The 14,930-nt window shown below is 39.8% G+C and overlaps 1 protein-coding gene across 1 annotated transcript; it reads left to right on the top strand.

Annotated features, from left to right (window-relative positions):
• The first annotated feature begins 4,962 nt into the window (after positions 1-4,962).
• On the top strand, positions 4,963-10,519 carry LOC113720447 (uncharacterized). Its single transcript, XM_027245299.2, has 3 exons — positions 4,963-5,533; positions 5,630-6,376; positions 6,543-10,519. The coding sequence occupies exons 1-3, from the start codon at positions 4,963-4,965 to the stop codon at positions 10,517-10,519; spliced, it is 5,295 nt and encodes a 1,764-aa protein (XP_027101100.2).
• Positions 10,520-14,930: the final 4,411 nt, after the last annotated feature.

A 14,930-nucleotide genomic window follows, 5' to 3' on the forward strand; every position in this document is an offset into this window, starting at 1 on the left:
GGATCAAACCCGAACAGCAATAGTAATTTCGACTTATCTCATTCTACACTACTCCGATTGACCTGAAATTTTTTAGGCACCTCTAAAATGTCATTCCCTACAACTTTCATGTTTTAATCTAAGGCCAATTCGGCCTCTATCTAGGACCTAAAATTTCGGACAGAATGCCCCCCCCTCAAGAACCCTAGTTTTCTGAAATCTCTTCCAAACCAGAAATTGGTTGCAAATACCAATCATGTACACCTACTAGAGTCATTAACCATCATTTCCAACCATCATAGATAGCCACAACATCATGATCACATTAAACCAGAAAAATCACCAATAAATTGAAAACTTCATCAATTCATCCAAAAGCAAGAAATAAACCACAAAATTCATCACTTTAGCTACCACTAGGCACAAGTTAAGCTTCATTAAGTGAAGGAGAAAGTTCAATCATCACTCACCTAGTAAACAAGAGAGGAAGAGTTGCTTGTCCTCTTAGCTTCCCAAAACACTTCACCAAACCACTTACTAACACCTAAAGAAGAGATTTTATGGAGTAGAAACAAGTCTAAGTGATTGCTTTGGATGATTTGCACTAGATGGATGCCAAACTTTGAAGAGTTTTTCTTTCTTCCTTGCTCAAGGTGGCCGGCCACAATGGAGGTAAGAAATGGTGATTTTTGTGGTAATTTTTGAGATATTTAATCAATTGGTCAAATAAGTCAAAAAGGTGAATAGTTATCATAAGTTACAACCACTCTTAAGGTGACACTTGTCACTTCATTTAAAGCATCTCTATCCTTTAAGTCCCTCTCACATCAATCACATCTCAACCTCTACTTATCTCTTGACACCCGATAAATTTCACTCAGTATCCGGAACTTAACCTCCTTGGCCGAATTTTTCCGAACTTTTCGCACTAGCGGGTCCCACGTCCGTTATATATCCTTAATTTTTCAAAAACTATCCAATACTAGAAAAATCATCTAAAAACTATATCTGCTCATTAAAAATATCTAGAAAATTTTCCTACTAAAAAAAAATGCAGAAAACAAACCATTAAATAAATAAAACCCTAGAAAATGGGAAAAGTACGGGTTCTCACACATACAATCGAACAAATAAACTCTAAGTCATTTAATCAAATCACCAAGTACAACTAGGATGACAAATTACTTAAAACTAGACGTCAACTCTTGAACCGTTTTTTTTCCCCGTTTCCAGTTGCCCATGCCTGCTAAGGAAAACAAACTAAAAGAAATGATTAAGAAACCCAGTGAGGTTCCAAGTAAACAGGCAAATAAACTAGTAGGCATGATACCATTAAGTCAAACCCAAATAGAGTAGGACATAATGCATAATAAAGCAGGTAACCAATAGATCATGCAGTGGTATACAGCAAAGAACACGTTCATGGCAAAGGATATAGGCTGCTCTCAAGAGCAGGTTCCGCGGCAGTTTGTCCAGGGTTCATGGTCATAATACTCGAGTATACCCAATAAAAAACAAGTATGGTCAATGAGATACTCTCCAATCGACTTAATCAAGATAGAGGTACTGAGACGGGAATAAGAGACACCTCCCATTCGGATTGAGTGTGGTACATGCTGCCGCTCAGCATTAGGATCGATGAGATAACTCTCCAATCGACTTAATAAAGATAAAAGTATTGAGACGGGATGAGAGGTACCTCCCACTCGGATTGAGTATGCCGCTCAGCACTTACAAGTCAAGCGCAAGCACAAACACAAGTACAGGTCAATCAAGTTTAAGCAAGTACAAGATCATTCAAGAACGGGAGGATGAGTGCGAATAAGGACACACTCACCTAACCCTGACCAAGTCACAAATAATGCCCAGCATGTCACATTTCCAAGCATTTCAAGTATTTCAAGTCAATATACAGGCCACGTGCAAATCAAGTTACTTATACATGCATGAATGAGATATCAAGTGTTTAGTCGAGTTAGGTCAAGTGCGATAAAGTACACACTTGCCTATGAAATGTCAAATCAAGTGTCTAACAAATTCTAGCAATAATGAGCAAGGAACATGCAGTTGGAACACTCACCGCATTTAGAAAAATTAACTTTCCTTGATGAAAGGGTCTGCGGGTTCCCTTTCGAAACCTGTGGTCAAATACATAAGGTAAGTGAACTAAAGAAATTCACCATTTTAAAACATTTGGATAAAGTAGTTGAACCCTCAAGTGCAAGTTTTTAGTCCAAAAGTATCACCTATCATTGCTCAAACTACAAGGGAAAACTTTTGACGATAAAGTCAAAAATATGAATTTAAACGGGACAAAATAAGGTTTCGAATGAGGCAAGGATATGGTAAGGTGATATAATAACGTTTACTCTTGTCAAAACGTTCAACAAGTGACTCGGAAAGAAAAGTCACTCGTTCTTTAAAACACCCTACTTTTAAGTGAAAACTCACGTATAAGTAGTGATCTAGGGGTTAACAAGGTATAGTGGTCAAAAGCCACAAATTCACCATCTAAGTACCAAGTTATTGTTAGAATTCTTCTTCATAAGTCCTACCATCCTATACTAAACCTTTAACACTATCAAATAAGGATTTCATGCTATGCGCTACTCGAATAATGACTAAGGGCTAGTAGGGAAACTCGGCCTCGAACAATCAACAATCACTATTCAACTCAAAGGTATAAAGTTGTGAGAAAACCTCAATTCCACTCATAAAACCAAGCTCAAAATGGTTTAACAACTCCAACTTAAAGTTGGAAATGGAAGCAAAAACAAGTTTAGAAAACAGAATTTTCTCCAGTTTTGCGCGACACTGTTTGAAAAATCATATCTCAAGCTTCTTAAGTCCAAAATTTATAAACTTTATACCGTTGAAAAATAGACTCAAAGGACTACAATTTTCCAGAATACACATTTGTAATATTCTGTCCATAAATCAGTCAAATTCCAGTCTCAAGTTACTGCTTCATCAAGTAGAAAAATAGAGCAGGTGTGAAAATTTAGTCAGCTTTGGAAAATCATAGATATTCATAGGAATTGAGAAAATTTCTGAAATTTTGGCGGTAGAATGTACTCTGAATCCAGTTTCAAACGCAATAAGTAGAACTCAATTTGGATTTTTTACACCAAGATATAACAAATTTCCCAAGACTGCTTAGAGCCTCCTGCGGAAAAATTTTCAGCAACACTTCCCCTTATTTTCTTAAATTTTCCATCCAAACTCAACACTAATATTTATATCAATCCAACCTCAATCACAACCACAAGTTACAAGCTATAAATTACACTTGTTTAAGGCTACAAAACCATCCAATATAGCCAATTTTCTAGCTCAAAAACCAACCACAACAATGTTGAAATTTTGAAACCTTAAGCTGAAATTTTGAACTACAAGCTGAAATTTTCCATAGGCAAGACAAAATAACATATAAATGCTAGAAGATTCACATGGCAAAACTACTAAATCATGGCCAGCTCAAAGCATCATATAAAAGCTGAAATTTCACCATCAAAACTGAAATTTTTGAATCACCACTCAAACCATGAAATTTCTCATGAAAACTACTAAAATGAAACCTTAAATCCACTTATAAGCAAGTATTAAAAGAAAAGAGAGCTTCTTGATATAGTTACCTTAATACCCTAAGAAGAAATGGAAACCAAGAGCTTCTCTCCCCAAATCACTCCACCAAAGCCCTTAATCCACCTTAGATATTACCTTTTATGGAGTAGTTTGCAAGATCAAAGTTAAAACTCAAGATTCAAGCAAGATTTGGTGGTTGAATGTTGAAGTTCTCTCTTTTGCCTAGCTCAAGATTTCGGCCAAAGGGAAGAGAAAAGTGATAGGATTTTGGCCAATGTTTTTGTTAATTAAAGGGCTAAGAAAATCTTAGTTAAAGTCAAAGAACCATGGCTTTTGTGACAAGTGTCTTGCTATGGTGAATTCTCATCTCTTTGTCTTCCAAAGGCTAAAATATCTAGTCAACCTCTAATTATCCCTTAGCACCTTATAAAATAATATCTCTTTGTACAAAACTCCTCCTAATCTTAAAAAAATTTATCGCACATACCACATTGACGAGTCCTACTTCCATAATGCACTTCGAACTTAACATGTACTAACTTATAAAAGAAAAATGTTTTAAAAACTTGACTCACTTATAAAAATATCTAGGAAATTAAGGCAATAAAGTAAAGTAAAGAAAATGTACTCAAAGAAATAAGATAAAATAAAGATAATTTTCGGGTCCTCACATTTTAAAATTTGTAGTATAGTAAAAAATCTTATCAAGTTTTTGGCGCCGTTACTGGGGACTTAAATTTAGGTGTAACACTAGAGTTAAAATAAGTTTTATTAATCTAAACCTTGTTACTTTATCTTTATTTAGCTAATCTTATAGTTTCTATCTTTTACTTATGATCTTTGTTATTTTTAGGCACTAAATTTTTCACCAAAGGCACAATTTACTTTCTAGAAGTAAATACGGCGAGAAGAGGAAGAAGACATGCCCAACAAGAGCAAATTGAGGTAGAAAGTATAGGGTAATAAGGTTTTAAAATTTGTAGTATAGTAAAAAACCCTATCAAGTTTTTGGCACTGTTATCGGAGACTTCGATTTAGGTATAACACTAGAGTTAAAATTTTTTTATTAATTTAGATGTTGTTACTTTATCTTTATTTAACTAATCTTATATTTTCTATCTTTTAGTTGTGATCTTTGTTATTCTTAGGTACTAAATTTTTCACCAAAGGCATAATTTACCTTCAAGAAGTAAACATGGCAAGAAGAGGAAGAAAATGCACCCAACAAGACTAACTTGAGGTAGAAAGTATAGGTGAAACTTTCACCAAAATGGAGAAACAAAGGTCAAGACCTTTGAGGGATTATGCCTTGCACATGCTAACATGATATGTGCATTTGTTTTGGGACAATTTTCTCTCTGGGTTCTAAGACACACGTAGGGTTCGGGTTAGGTTCTCATGGCGGCTCTCCTGCATGGGGAGGCGCCGCCTTTCGTTCGACCAGCGAAGACGTTTGCATCTGTTCTTTCGCAATCTCCGTCATCCGCATCAAGTGGTGTTGGCCTTCTTAGTACATACAAGGGGGAGCCTTCGTTGGTGATTTCTCGTCAAGATATGTTGCAGATAGCAGCGCCCTACTCAAATGCGTTGGTCGGCAGATTTGCCGTAGGCCGCCCTTCCATGGAACTTATTCGCAAGTTTATTGTTTCGTTGGGGTTGAGGGGCGAGTGCCCAATAGGTTTGTTAGATTCCAAGCACATTCTTTTACGTCCATCAGAGGAGGAAGATTACACCAGGCTTTGGTGTCGTCGGTTTTGGTATGTTGGCAAGTTTCATATGTCTCTGTCGAAATGGACAATTGATTTTAAACCAGGAGCCGAGTCATCCATTGCACCAGTTTGGGTCAATTTTCCGGGTCTTCCACTGCCGTTTTTTGAAAAGCAATTTCTGCTTAAACTCGGTACCCTACTTGGCCGACCTTTGAAAGTGGATGAAGCTACGGCTTCATTGAAACGCCCTTCTGTTGCCCGTATTTTGTTGGAGGTTGATGTATTGCAACCTCCCAAATCTAGGATTTAGATCGGAGATGATCAGTGGGGTTTTTGGCAAAAAATTGAATATGAAGATTATCCTTCTTATTGTGGGTTTTGCTCGTTGATTGGCCATACAGAAGCCATCTGTCATCGCAAACATCCGGAATTGAGGCCGCTTCGTTCTGGTCCATCATTTAAAACGCACGTCAGACAAGTTTTTCAACCAAAGGGGGTATCTGCTGTTGATGACTCTCTGCCTGTTGCGGGTTCTGGGGTAGTGGAAGTTCCGGGGATACAAGCGCCAGATGCACCGGTGGCACCGGAGGCTACTGCTGACTTGCCACCTCAGTCTGCTAATCCTAGTCAGGGAAATTTTCCTCAAGCTACTGTACTTGTTCATGTTCCTGTTCTTTCAAATACGTCTCTGGGGGCTGATGAAGATACGCAGAATTTGCTTGCCTTAGGTCGCCAAGTTTCTTCTTCCCCGTTTCAGGAGTTATCAGATGATATCCTCATTTCTGACGGGGATAATCGTGGGCTGCTAATTGCAACTGTGTCTGAAGGGCCGAACCATGAACGGCATTCCTCTTCGCTCTCTCCTATGCGGAATCACGATCGTGTTCGTCTGGTGCGGTCTAGTTCTGAAGGGCGGTCAGGGGGGCGAGGGATTTCTTTGATGGAGTTGAAAAGTTTTCAGGATCGCTTACCCAGCAGAATCAAAGCATCTAAGCTTTGTTATGATCCGGTTGGAGGGTGTCTGGATGATACGGATTCTCAATTACTGCAAAAGTTGATTCAAGGACACAAGGGTCGTCCTAGGCAGTCCAGGAAACGAGAAGGTATGAATTCATCTGCGCATTATAATCTTCGGTCTAATAATGTTAAATCCGATTAAGTTTATAGTGTGGAATATTCGGGGTGCAACGAACAAGGAGTCATTGCGGTATATTCGTTGTACTTGTAGATCAAATAATATTAGGTTACTGATTCTTTTGGAACCTTTAGCCAATGTCTCTCATCTGGGGAGTGTGCAGTTGTTTTTGGGGTTTGACTTTGCTAGGTCTTTCGTGAATAACAAAATTTGGATATTCTGGTGTTCGGATGTTCGATATTCTTTTGTAGAAGCTGCGGATCAATTGGTCCATGTCTATTTGTCTTTCCCTTCTGGCTCTTCTTTTATTATTTCAGCTGTCTACGCGAAGTGTAACAGAATTGGTAGGAGAAGGCTATGGGAGGCTTTGGAGCATTTTTCCATGTCCGTTACTCTACCGTGGATTGCTGTAGGAGACTACAACGTTATTACTTGCGCGGAGGAAAGGATTGGAGGATCTTCTCCGAATATGCAAGATTTGGAAGAATTCAACTCAGCTTTACATCGCAGTGGCTTATTTCCAGTTCAATTCGATGGGTCTGCTTACACATGGACCAATGGTCGCATGTGGCAGCGGCTGGATCGAGCGGTCGTTAATGCCGCCTGGCTCGCAGATGTTGAGATGACTAGAGTAGCTCATCTTCAACGGGGGCGGTCTGATCATTGTCCGTTGCTAGTCAAGGGGGGTAGTACATCGACAAGGCGATCATCATTCCGGTTCCTCAATGTCTGGCGCGGTCACTCCAGTTTTCAACAAACAGTCAAGTTGGCGTGGTCTCAGTCTGTTTCTGGAGTGGGAATGCAGAAATTCTTTAATAAGTTACAGGTGGTTAAAAGAGCTTTATCTCGATGGAATGTGGAGGTTTTCGGGAATGTCTCTCAAAGGGTCAAACAGGCAGCAGACAATTTTTTGGCCAAGGAAATTTTGTATGATCAGAATCGGGATACGGTGTCTAGGACGGCAGTTCACGAGGCTAGGGCACTTCATTCTCGGGAGCTAGCATTGGAATGTGAATTTTGGAGACAAAAGGCTGCGATTAAATGGATCAAAGAGGGTGACGCTAATACCTCTTTTTTCCATGCAGCAGTTAAGCAAAAACGCAGTTGTAATTTTATTGCACGCATCAGGGGAAGTGGCGACAGTTGGTTTGATAGTATAGAGGATATTAAGCTGTCAGCAAGTGATTTTTTCTCCACGTTGTTCACAGCAGACCGCGCTGCAGGTTCTGGCATCAGGCCGTCACTTGAGCTGCCTAAACTTACGACAGAAGAGAACGATATGTTGCTGAAGTCTCCATCGGTAGAAGAAGTTCACACGGTTATATGCTCGTTGGACTCTCAGAGTGCTGCGGGACCCGATGGGTTTGGAGGGGGTTTTTATCAAAGTTGCTGGGAGTGTATCAAGGACGACTTCATGGATGCGGTGCAGGATTTCTTCGCTGGTGCCTCGATGCCCCGCGGATTTTCAAGTACCACGATCACATTACTGCCTAAGAAGGAGGGTGCATGTGAGTGGAAAGATTTTCGACCAATAAGCTTATCTAACGTTAGTTCGAAGATCATCTCGAAAATTTTGTCTACCCGCATTAATACACTCCTTCCTAAGTTGATTTTGGAGTTTCAGACTGGATTTATACCGGGCAGGGGGATACAGGATAATGTCCTCCTCGCTCAGGAATTAATTCTGGATTTGGACAAGAAATTGCGTCATCCTAATGTAATTTTGAAATTGGATATGGAGAAGGCCTATGACAGGGTGGAATGGGGGTTTCTTTTGTACATGCTTCGTGAATTTGGCTTTAAGGAAGGTGTGGTAGATCTGGTTTTTCGGTTAATATCCAACGTGTGGTTTTCTGTATTGGTTAATGGGGAGCTCACGAGTTTTTTCAAATCGACTAGAGGGGTACGTCAGGGGGATCCTCTATCTTCTACTCTTTTCCTTTTTGTATCGGAATTCCTTGGACGGAGACTTCAGCAGCTGGTTGCTAACACTCCGAGGTTTAGGTTTTTGAGTAAGGGGGGGCTGGTCCCGTTTCTTGCGTTTGCTGATGACATGGTTATCTTCACACGGGCATCGGTTGACTGTCTGCAAGCTGTGTCGTCCTTGTTGCGAGAGTATGAAATTCTTTCTGGCCAAAAAATAAATCTTGCCAAGAGTAGGTTTCTGTGTTCGTCGAAGATTCCTTCGGATACCATCACTTTAATTCAACAAGCTACGGGGTTTCAAGGGCAATCTTGGCCTGTGAGATATTTGGGAGTGCCACTGTTTCGTGGCCGTAGTAGGAGTATTTTATTTGATGGAGTTTTTGCTTCTGTTAGAGCAAAGCTTCTTCATTGGAGTTCCCGCTTCTTGTCTGCTGGGGGGAAGATCATATTGCTTCGGCATGTGTTGAACTCAATGCCTATTTATTTATTGCAGGTTTCTAAACCACCGAAGGGGATTTTTCTAAGGCTAGGTAGGCTGTTTAATGCATTTTTGTGGGACGGCAAGGATGGGAGACGGATTCATTGGTCTTCCTGGGAGAAATTATGTTTTCCAGTCGCAGAAGGGGGTTTGGGTTTCAGATCACTGCTGGATGTAGAGAAGGCGTTTGCAATGAAATTATGGTGGAGAATACGTCAAAAGAATTCTACGTGGGCAAGGTTCATGCATCGAAAGTACATTGGTGACCAACATCCGTCCTCGGCAGAGGTTGGTGTTGGGTCGGCAATATGGAAGCGGGTCTGCTCAGTTCGGACTGTTGCTGAAGCCAATTTTCGTTGGCGTGTTGGTGAGGGGTTTGTCGATTTCTGGTACGATCGTTGGCTTTTTGACGAACCGCTTAGTAGCCAGTGTGATGGGGAGCCTCCTCATTGTTTGGTAGCTGAGTTCTATAGCTCTACAGGGTGGAATATTGAACGTTTGCTCCAGGTTCTTCCTCGATCGGTCGTTAATAGTATTTTGCAGACAAGTGTTGATCCAGCTCTTAAGGATGAATTGGTTTGGGCTCCTTCAACGGATGGTAGGTTCACTGTGTCGTCTGCATGGGATTTAATTAGACAGCGGCGTAACCTGTCTTTGGTGTGGCGCGGAATTTGGTGTTCATTGCTGCCGTTAAAGATGTCTTACCTTGTTTGGAGGATTTTGGCTGGTTTTCTGCCGTTGGATGACAAGCTCCGTTCTAGAGGGTTTTCATTGGCTTCTAAGTGTGATTGTTGTGGTGATTCACAGGAGTCTTTGCATCATATTTTTGTGCAGGGCAACTTGGCAAGTGCTGTCTGGAAGCATTTCTTCCGCGCTTGCGGTATCCCGTGGACTTCATTCTCATGCGTTTCTTCGTTGCTAGTGGTGTGGTTTCAATCTTCTGGGAGTGGGCGTTTGGATCATGTTCGGTGTGTTATACCTGTTGTAGTGTTATGGTTTCTGTGGCGTAGTAGAAATGACGCTCGGTTTGGTAATGTTCCCTCGGCTTGCTTTAAAGTTATTTCAGACATCAATGGGTGTTTGGTTGCTCTGGGGGCTGCGCGTATGTTGAAAAGGTCTCAGTTGGAGGGGGATACGGATACCTACTTTGCACGGTATTTTCAGCTCAAACCACATAAATCTTTCTGTCCGCAAGCTATATCTTGGAGGAAGCCTCCTCGAGGGGCAGTCAAGCTGAACACCGACGCAAGTGTGTCAAATGGGTTGGCGAAAGGCGGAGGAGTGGTACGGGATTTTGAAGGGAAGATGCTTGGTGCTTTTTATAAGGAGTTTGGGGAATGTGAGGTGGTACATGCGGAAGGGTTAGCGTTGTTAACTGGTCTACAGTGGTGTGTTGGGACAGGGTTGTCAGATATTTTAGTAGAAGTAGATTCTCTAGTGTTGGCCCGGCTGGTTACTAGTCAATCGATTGGTAAGTGGCCGCTGTGTAGCATTTTAAGCCAGATTCGGTTGTTGTTAGGTAAGGTGCAGGGGACCATTACGCATATCTATCGTGAGGCGAATGCTGTGGCAGACAGCCTAGCGGCTTTATCTTTGGAGAGTCCATTTGTTTCTTTCCAATCTCATCATCTGCTTCCAAGTAGGGCTCGGTCGTTGATTAACTTGGATGCAATGGGCTATCCATATATTCGAAACGTTAGTTGTTAGGTATTTTCTTATTTTTCTGGCATGTATTGAAGGGAGGGTTTGCTTCCTTCGTCGTATGATTTTGTTGCTGTTGAATAAAATTTGGGGGGTTCTCCCCTTTTATTAAAAAAAAAAAAAAAAAAGCATCATGTGACGACCCCACCTTTTTTTAGGGCGTATCCTAAGGCATCAGCGGTCCATTTGCCCAACTCTCACCCGGACTCATTAACAAATCTCAAATTATCAAACTCATATGTCCAAACTCACCACAAGATACACTAAATACAACTAATACATAAAATTGTCTATCAAAGCAACTTAAAATACAAAAGAAAGTTTAAGCTTACAAATAACATTCCAAATAATATAGTACTCTAATCACTTAGTCTAACTAAAACAATAGCTAAGTGCTAATCCCCGAATCATGAACCAATCATGCTAAGGAAAACAAAAGGAAAGGCATGAGTTTGCGCCCAGTGAGGTCTAAGAAAGACATGCAATCTAAGAAAGCAATTATGTCACATTTTCAAGACAGCAGGAAACATGAACAAGAAGTAACATATACGCACATTAATAAAATCGATATGTCAATCATTAAGGATACTGAGCACTGGCGAATCACTCGATCAATCATTAAGTCAAATAGTTGACACTTTGTCAACTGTCATGTCCTTGTAGAATTACCACTTCACACCACCCCGTCTGTGAGAACCCTAAAAATAGATATATAAGCCGGTGCATATTTCATTTGCATTTCTTTTATTCCTTAATAATTTCTAGCATTACTTTTACTTGTTCGCAACTAAGTACGTAAAAATAGGGTTATGTGAAAACTGACACACTTGTATTAGATTATTATTTCACTTGACTGTGTATTACTAAATTGATAAATTTCGAGTTAGACTAACTCTATCTCTTGAGAATAAATAATTGGAAATTCTGATAACTAATTTAATCACTAAATAATGTTTGGAATTACTAGGAACCTTAATATTAAATTTTAATCGATAAATATTCGATAAAAATGGTTTAAGTATACAAGTGTATAATTAGGCTTTCAAATCACGCTTGGGGATAATTTTTGGGATTAAGTTAGAATTGAGAAATTAAGTTGAGGTTAGGAAGCAAAGTGAAAAGACTAAAATGCCCTTGCAACCACAACATTTCCATGCAAACCAAGCAAACCCTCTGACAGCAATTTCAATCACCGCAACTATCGGCCAATCACATTTTCGCCAATTCGATACGCAACCTATTCGTACACTCAATCCCTTCTACTAAACCGCGGCATCATATACCTTTCTCTCCATTTCATATCTCAAACCGCCATTCCATTTCCTCTGCACAACTTTCCCGCAGACCACAACACTTCCTCTCCACAACCACATCTCATCTCTTTCCCTGCCTTAGACCGAGAGTAAATAAGAGAGAGAACCTTGTGAGCTGCCATCTTGTAATCATCGACCAAGAAGAGCTGTCCACGAGCTGCAATTTTTTTTCTGTTCTGTTCGTGAGCTGAGGGAAGAGACCAGGAGACCATCGCACCTTTTCCTCTCCTAGCTGTGGCCATTTCCAACTCCAACCAACCGAAATCAACCCCACCACAACACCACTCCAGCCGCAATTCAGGAACCAGGACCAACCAACTTGCGCTTGAAGCCGAGAGGAAGGAAAGAAAGATTCTAGATTTTCGTGTGTGAGCTTAGCTTGTATCTGAGGTAATTTCTGGACTAATTAAGTTAATTACTAGTAGATGAATCCATATCAGAGCTTTCATGTGTGGCTTGTGCAGTCGGTTGATGAAATCAGGTCACTAGAGAAAAATTCTGTTTTGGCTAAATGTTTCCGCCGAGGAACTGGTTTGGAAATGTAACTTTATTTCTGATTCCTTGCGACAATCTGAGTTCAATTAGATGTTTAACCAACTAAAAACAAGAAGGTTAAATCATCTAGGAACATGCATGTGATTTTAGGCAGCCGGATTTGTAATTAAGAAAAGAAGAAAACTGATGGGTGCAAGTTTGAGACTGCCGAGAGCTTACCATGTTTAATGCAGCTTGATTTGGTTTAATTTTGTTGTTTGAGCTTATAACCATAATTAGATAGTTAATAACAAGTTAATTAGGCTCTGTATGTAGTTAATTAATTAGTTTAAACCAGAAAAATAAAATCAAAATAAAACCTGCCACATGCATGTTCATCCGAGCCAAGCTGGAATAATTTTTTGGAAATTTTGGTGTTGATGGCTGTGATTTGAACTCGATTTCTGAATTGGAAATGTTTATTTTCTAGCTAAGTAATTGCATGAGGAAGTTGAGAGTTTAAAAGCATGTTTTAACCAAGAAAATAAAATGAAAACAGAAAGTTTCTTCATGCATGTTCATCCATGACTGGTTGGACAGATTTCTGGATTTCTGCTGGATGATTTTAGGGGCTGTGTGAATCCGGTTTTGAAGTGGAAATCTTTAATGGCTAGCTAAGTGTTTAAATGCTGAATTTGAGTACCTAACACCATGTTTAAACCAAGGGAAAATTTGATCTAAAGTATATTAGTTGCTGGAATTTCTTTTGTGATAGCCAAAGGTTGAGTTGGAATCTCAGCTTGGTTTTTAAATGTTTCCTTGAAACATGATGGATGGAAATGCCTGGAATATGTTGTCTTGGAGTTCTATAAGAAATGTATGGATGGTTGAATAAAAACATTTTGGTGTTAAAATAGAAAAAGGAGTTTTTCACAAGTGAAAAATGAAATTTCAGATTTTCGGATGTCCCTAACCAGTCTCAGTAAAATGTTTATATCTTGGTGTAGGAAAATCCGTTTAAGGTTCCGTCAGTGGCATTTGAAACTAGAATCATAGGCCTTTGTTCTGTAGAAATTTCATATTTTTCCTCCATGTGTACTGCTGTCTGTGAATCCTCAAAGTAGACTGTTCTGTATTAATGTCCTGTTTCTTCGTTAAACTGAATTTTGACTTGGATCGAGCCTTTAGCTTATTTGTGGTTTGAATCCCTGATTGAATTGTGGTTGGAAGTGTTTGATGGTTGTCAAGGGCTAATGATTGATGAAGCCCTTGGCCATTTGAATGATTTTATAAATGTTAAAGGGTGATGACATTTGATTGCTGGAATTTCTTGGAGGCCTTACCTTCATTTTGTTTTAGTTAAGATGTAAAATGAGCTTGTCCAAAACCAAGTGCTAATGATTGACGAAGCCTTGGTCATTTATTTATTCTTGATTTGATATGAATCTATTGAAACCTAGGGCTAATGATTGACGGAGCCCTAGTGAGATTTCTATTTGAAATGTGAGTTGGTTATATTGACAAATCTGAAACATTATGTGCTGGTAAATCGGAATCGTAAGGAATCCATTTTGGTCCTGTGAACTTGAGAAGTTTTTAAGCAAGCTATTTAAATATATCTTCGCTCTAGTATGGTGCGATAAAACGCAGTATCTAGTGTTTTGCTTAAAATTTTCCAAACCGACAATTTTCCTTTAGCTCAAAATAGCCCTGATGGTTATAGAAAATAATTTCTCTAGCTTTGAAGTTAAGAGGTTTGTCGACTTATTTCAAGAAAATAATACCAGTTACCCTTTTATAAGGAAAAAATATCTCAGGAAAACTATAAGAAACATTTCTACTACTTTTGTCAAGCTTCAACTTAAGTAGATTCTTGAATTTACTATGGGAAGTAAACTAGTAATATATTAGATAAACCTCGATTTGTATAAGCTTAAAAACTGAATAGAAACTTATAGTTTCAAAATTTTGGTATTCTAGGATATTGCGAGGACGCGGAATTCGATTCCCAATTTGACATCTGAACTTCACTCTTGGTGAGTGTCCCTGCTTGTTCTATGCTTACCTGGTTAAAGTGCTTTCTTGACTCGATATGTGCTAATTTGCAAAACTAGTTTTTGATCCATCGAAGTGAGCAGTGTGTACTTTATCGCACTGGCCGTTCGAGTGGTGACTTGCGTGAATCATTTTCTCGTGAATCCATGAATCTAAATGTAGTTGCGTCGTTGGGTGAATCCCTCGACTTCTGAATCCAACTACCACGAATCTAAATGTAGTTACGTCGTTGGGTGAATCCCTCGACGCATGAATCTAACTACAATAACGTCGTTGGGTGAATCCCTCGACCAATCATCTACGGGTATATCTCGAGTATACTGCGTCCTTAGTCGGTGTGTGGGCCCGGGACAGGGGTAAGAACGGTGACGGGTTAGGATTAAAATGAGTGGATCTACATGGACTATAAGTAGTGAGAGTTGACGGAGGGTCAACTACGATGAATGGTGATCAAGCGAGGAAAATGGCTCCTGAGAGCCCCTGTATCCTACCTTGTGCTGTTATACGCTTTCCAAACTGTGCAATTTGGTTAAGTTATTTCTCGCTGTTTGATTTACGTGACTGCATGCTTTGGG

The sequence above is a fragment of the Coffea arabica genome, chromosome 1e, assembly GCF_036785885.1.
Source record: "Coffea arabica cultivar ET-39 chromosome 1e, Coffea Arabica ET-39 HiFi, whole genome shotgun sequence".
Lineage (NCBI taxonomy): Eukaryota > Viridiplantae > Streptophyta > Magnoliopsida > Gentianales > Rubiaceae > Coffea > Coffea arabica.

What these genes read in the sequence shown, in the direction of transcription:
- LOC113720447 (XM_027245299.2), top strand. Translation starts at nt 4,963, where the DNA reads ATGGCGGCTCTCCTGCATGGGGAGGCGCCGCCTTTCGTTCGACCAGCG. An exon ending in GAAACGCCCTTCTGTTGCCC is followed by an intron (nt 5,534 to 5,629) that starts GTATTTTGTTGG and finishes TTGAATATGAAG; the next exon opens with ATTATCCTTCTTATTGTGGG. An exon ending in GCAGTCCAGGAAACGAGAAG is followed by an intron (nt 6,377 to 6,542) that starts GTATGAATTCAT and finishes TGGAACCTTTAG; the next exon opens with CCAATGTCTCTCATCTGGGG.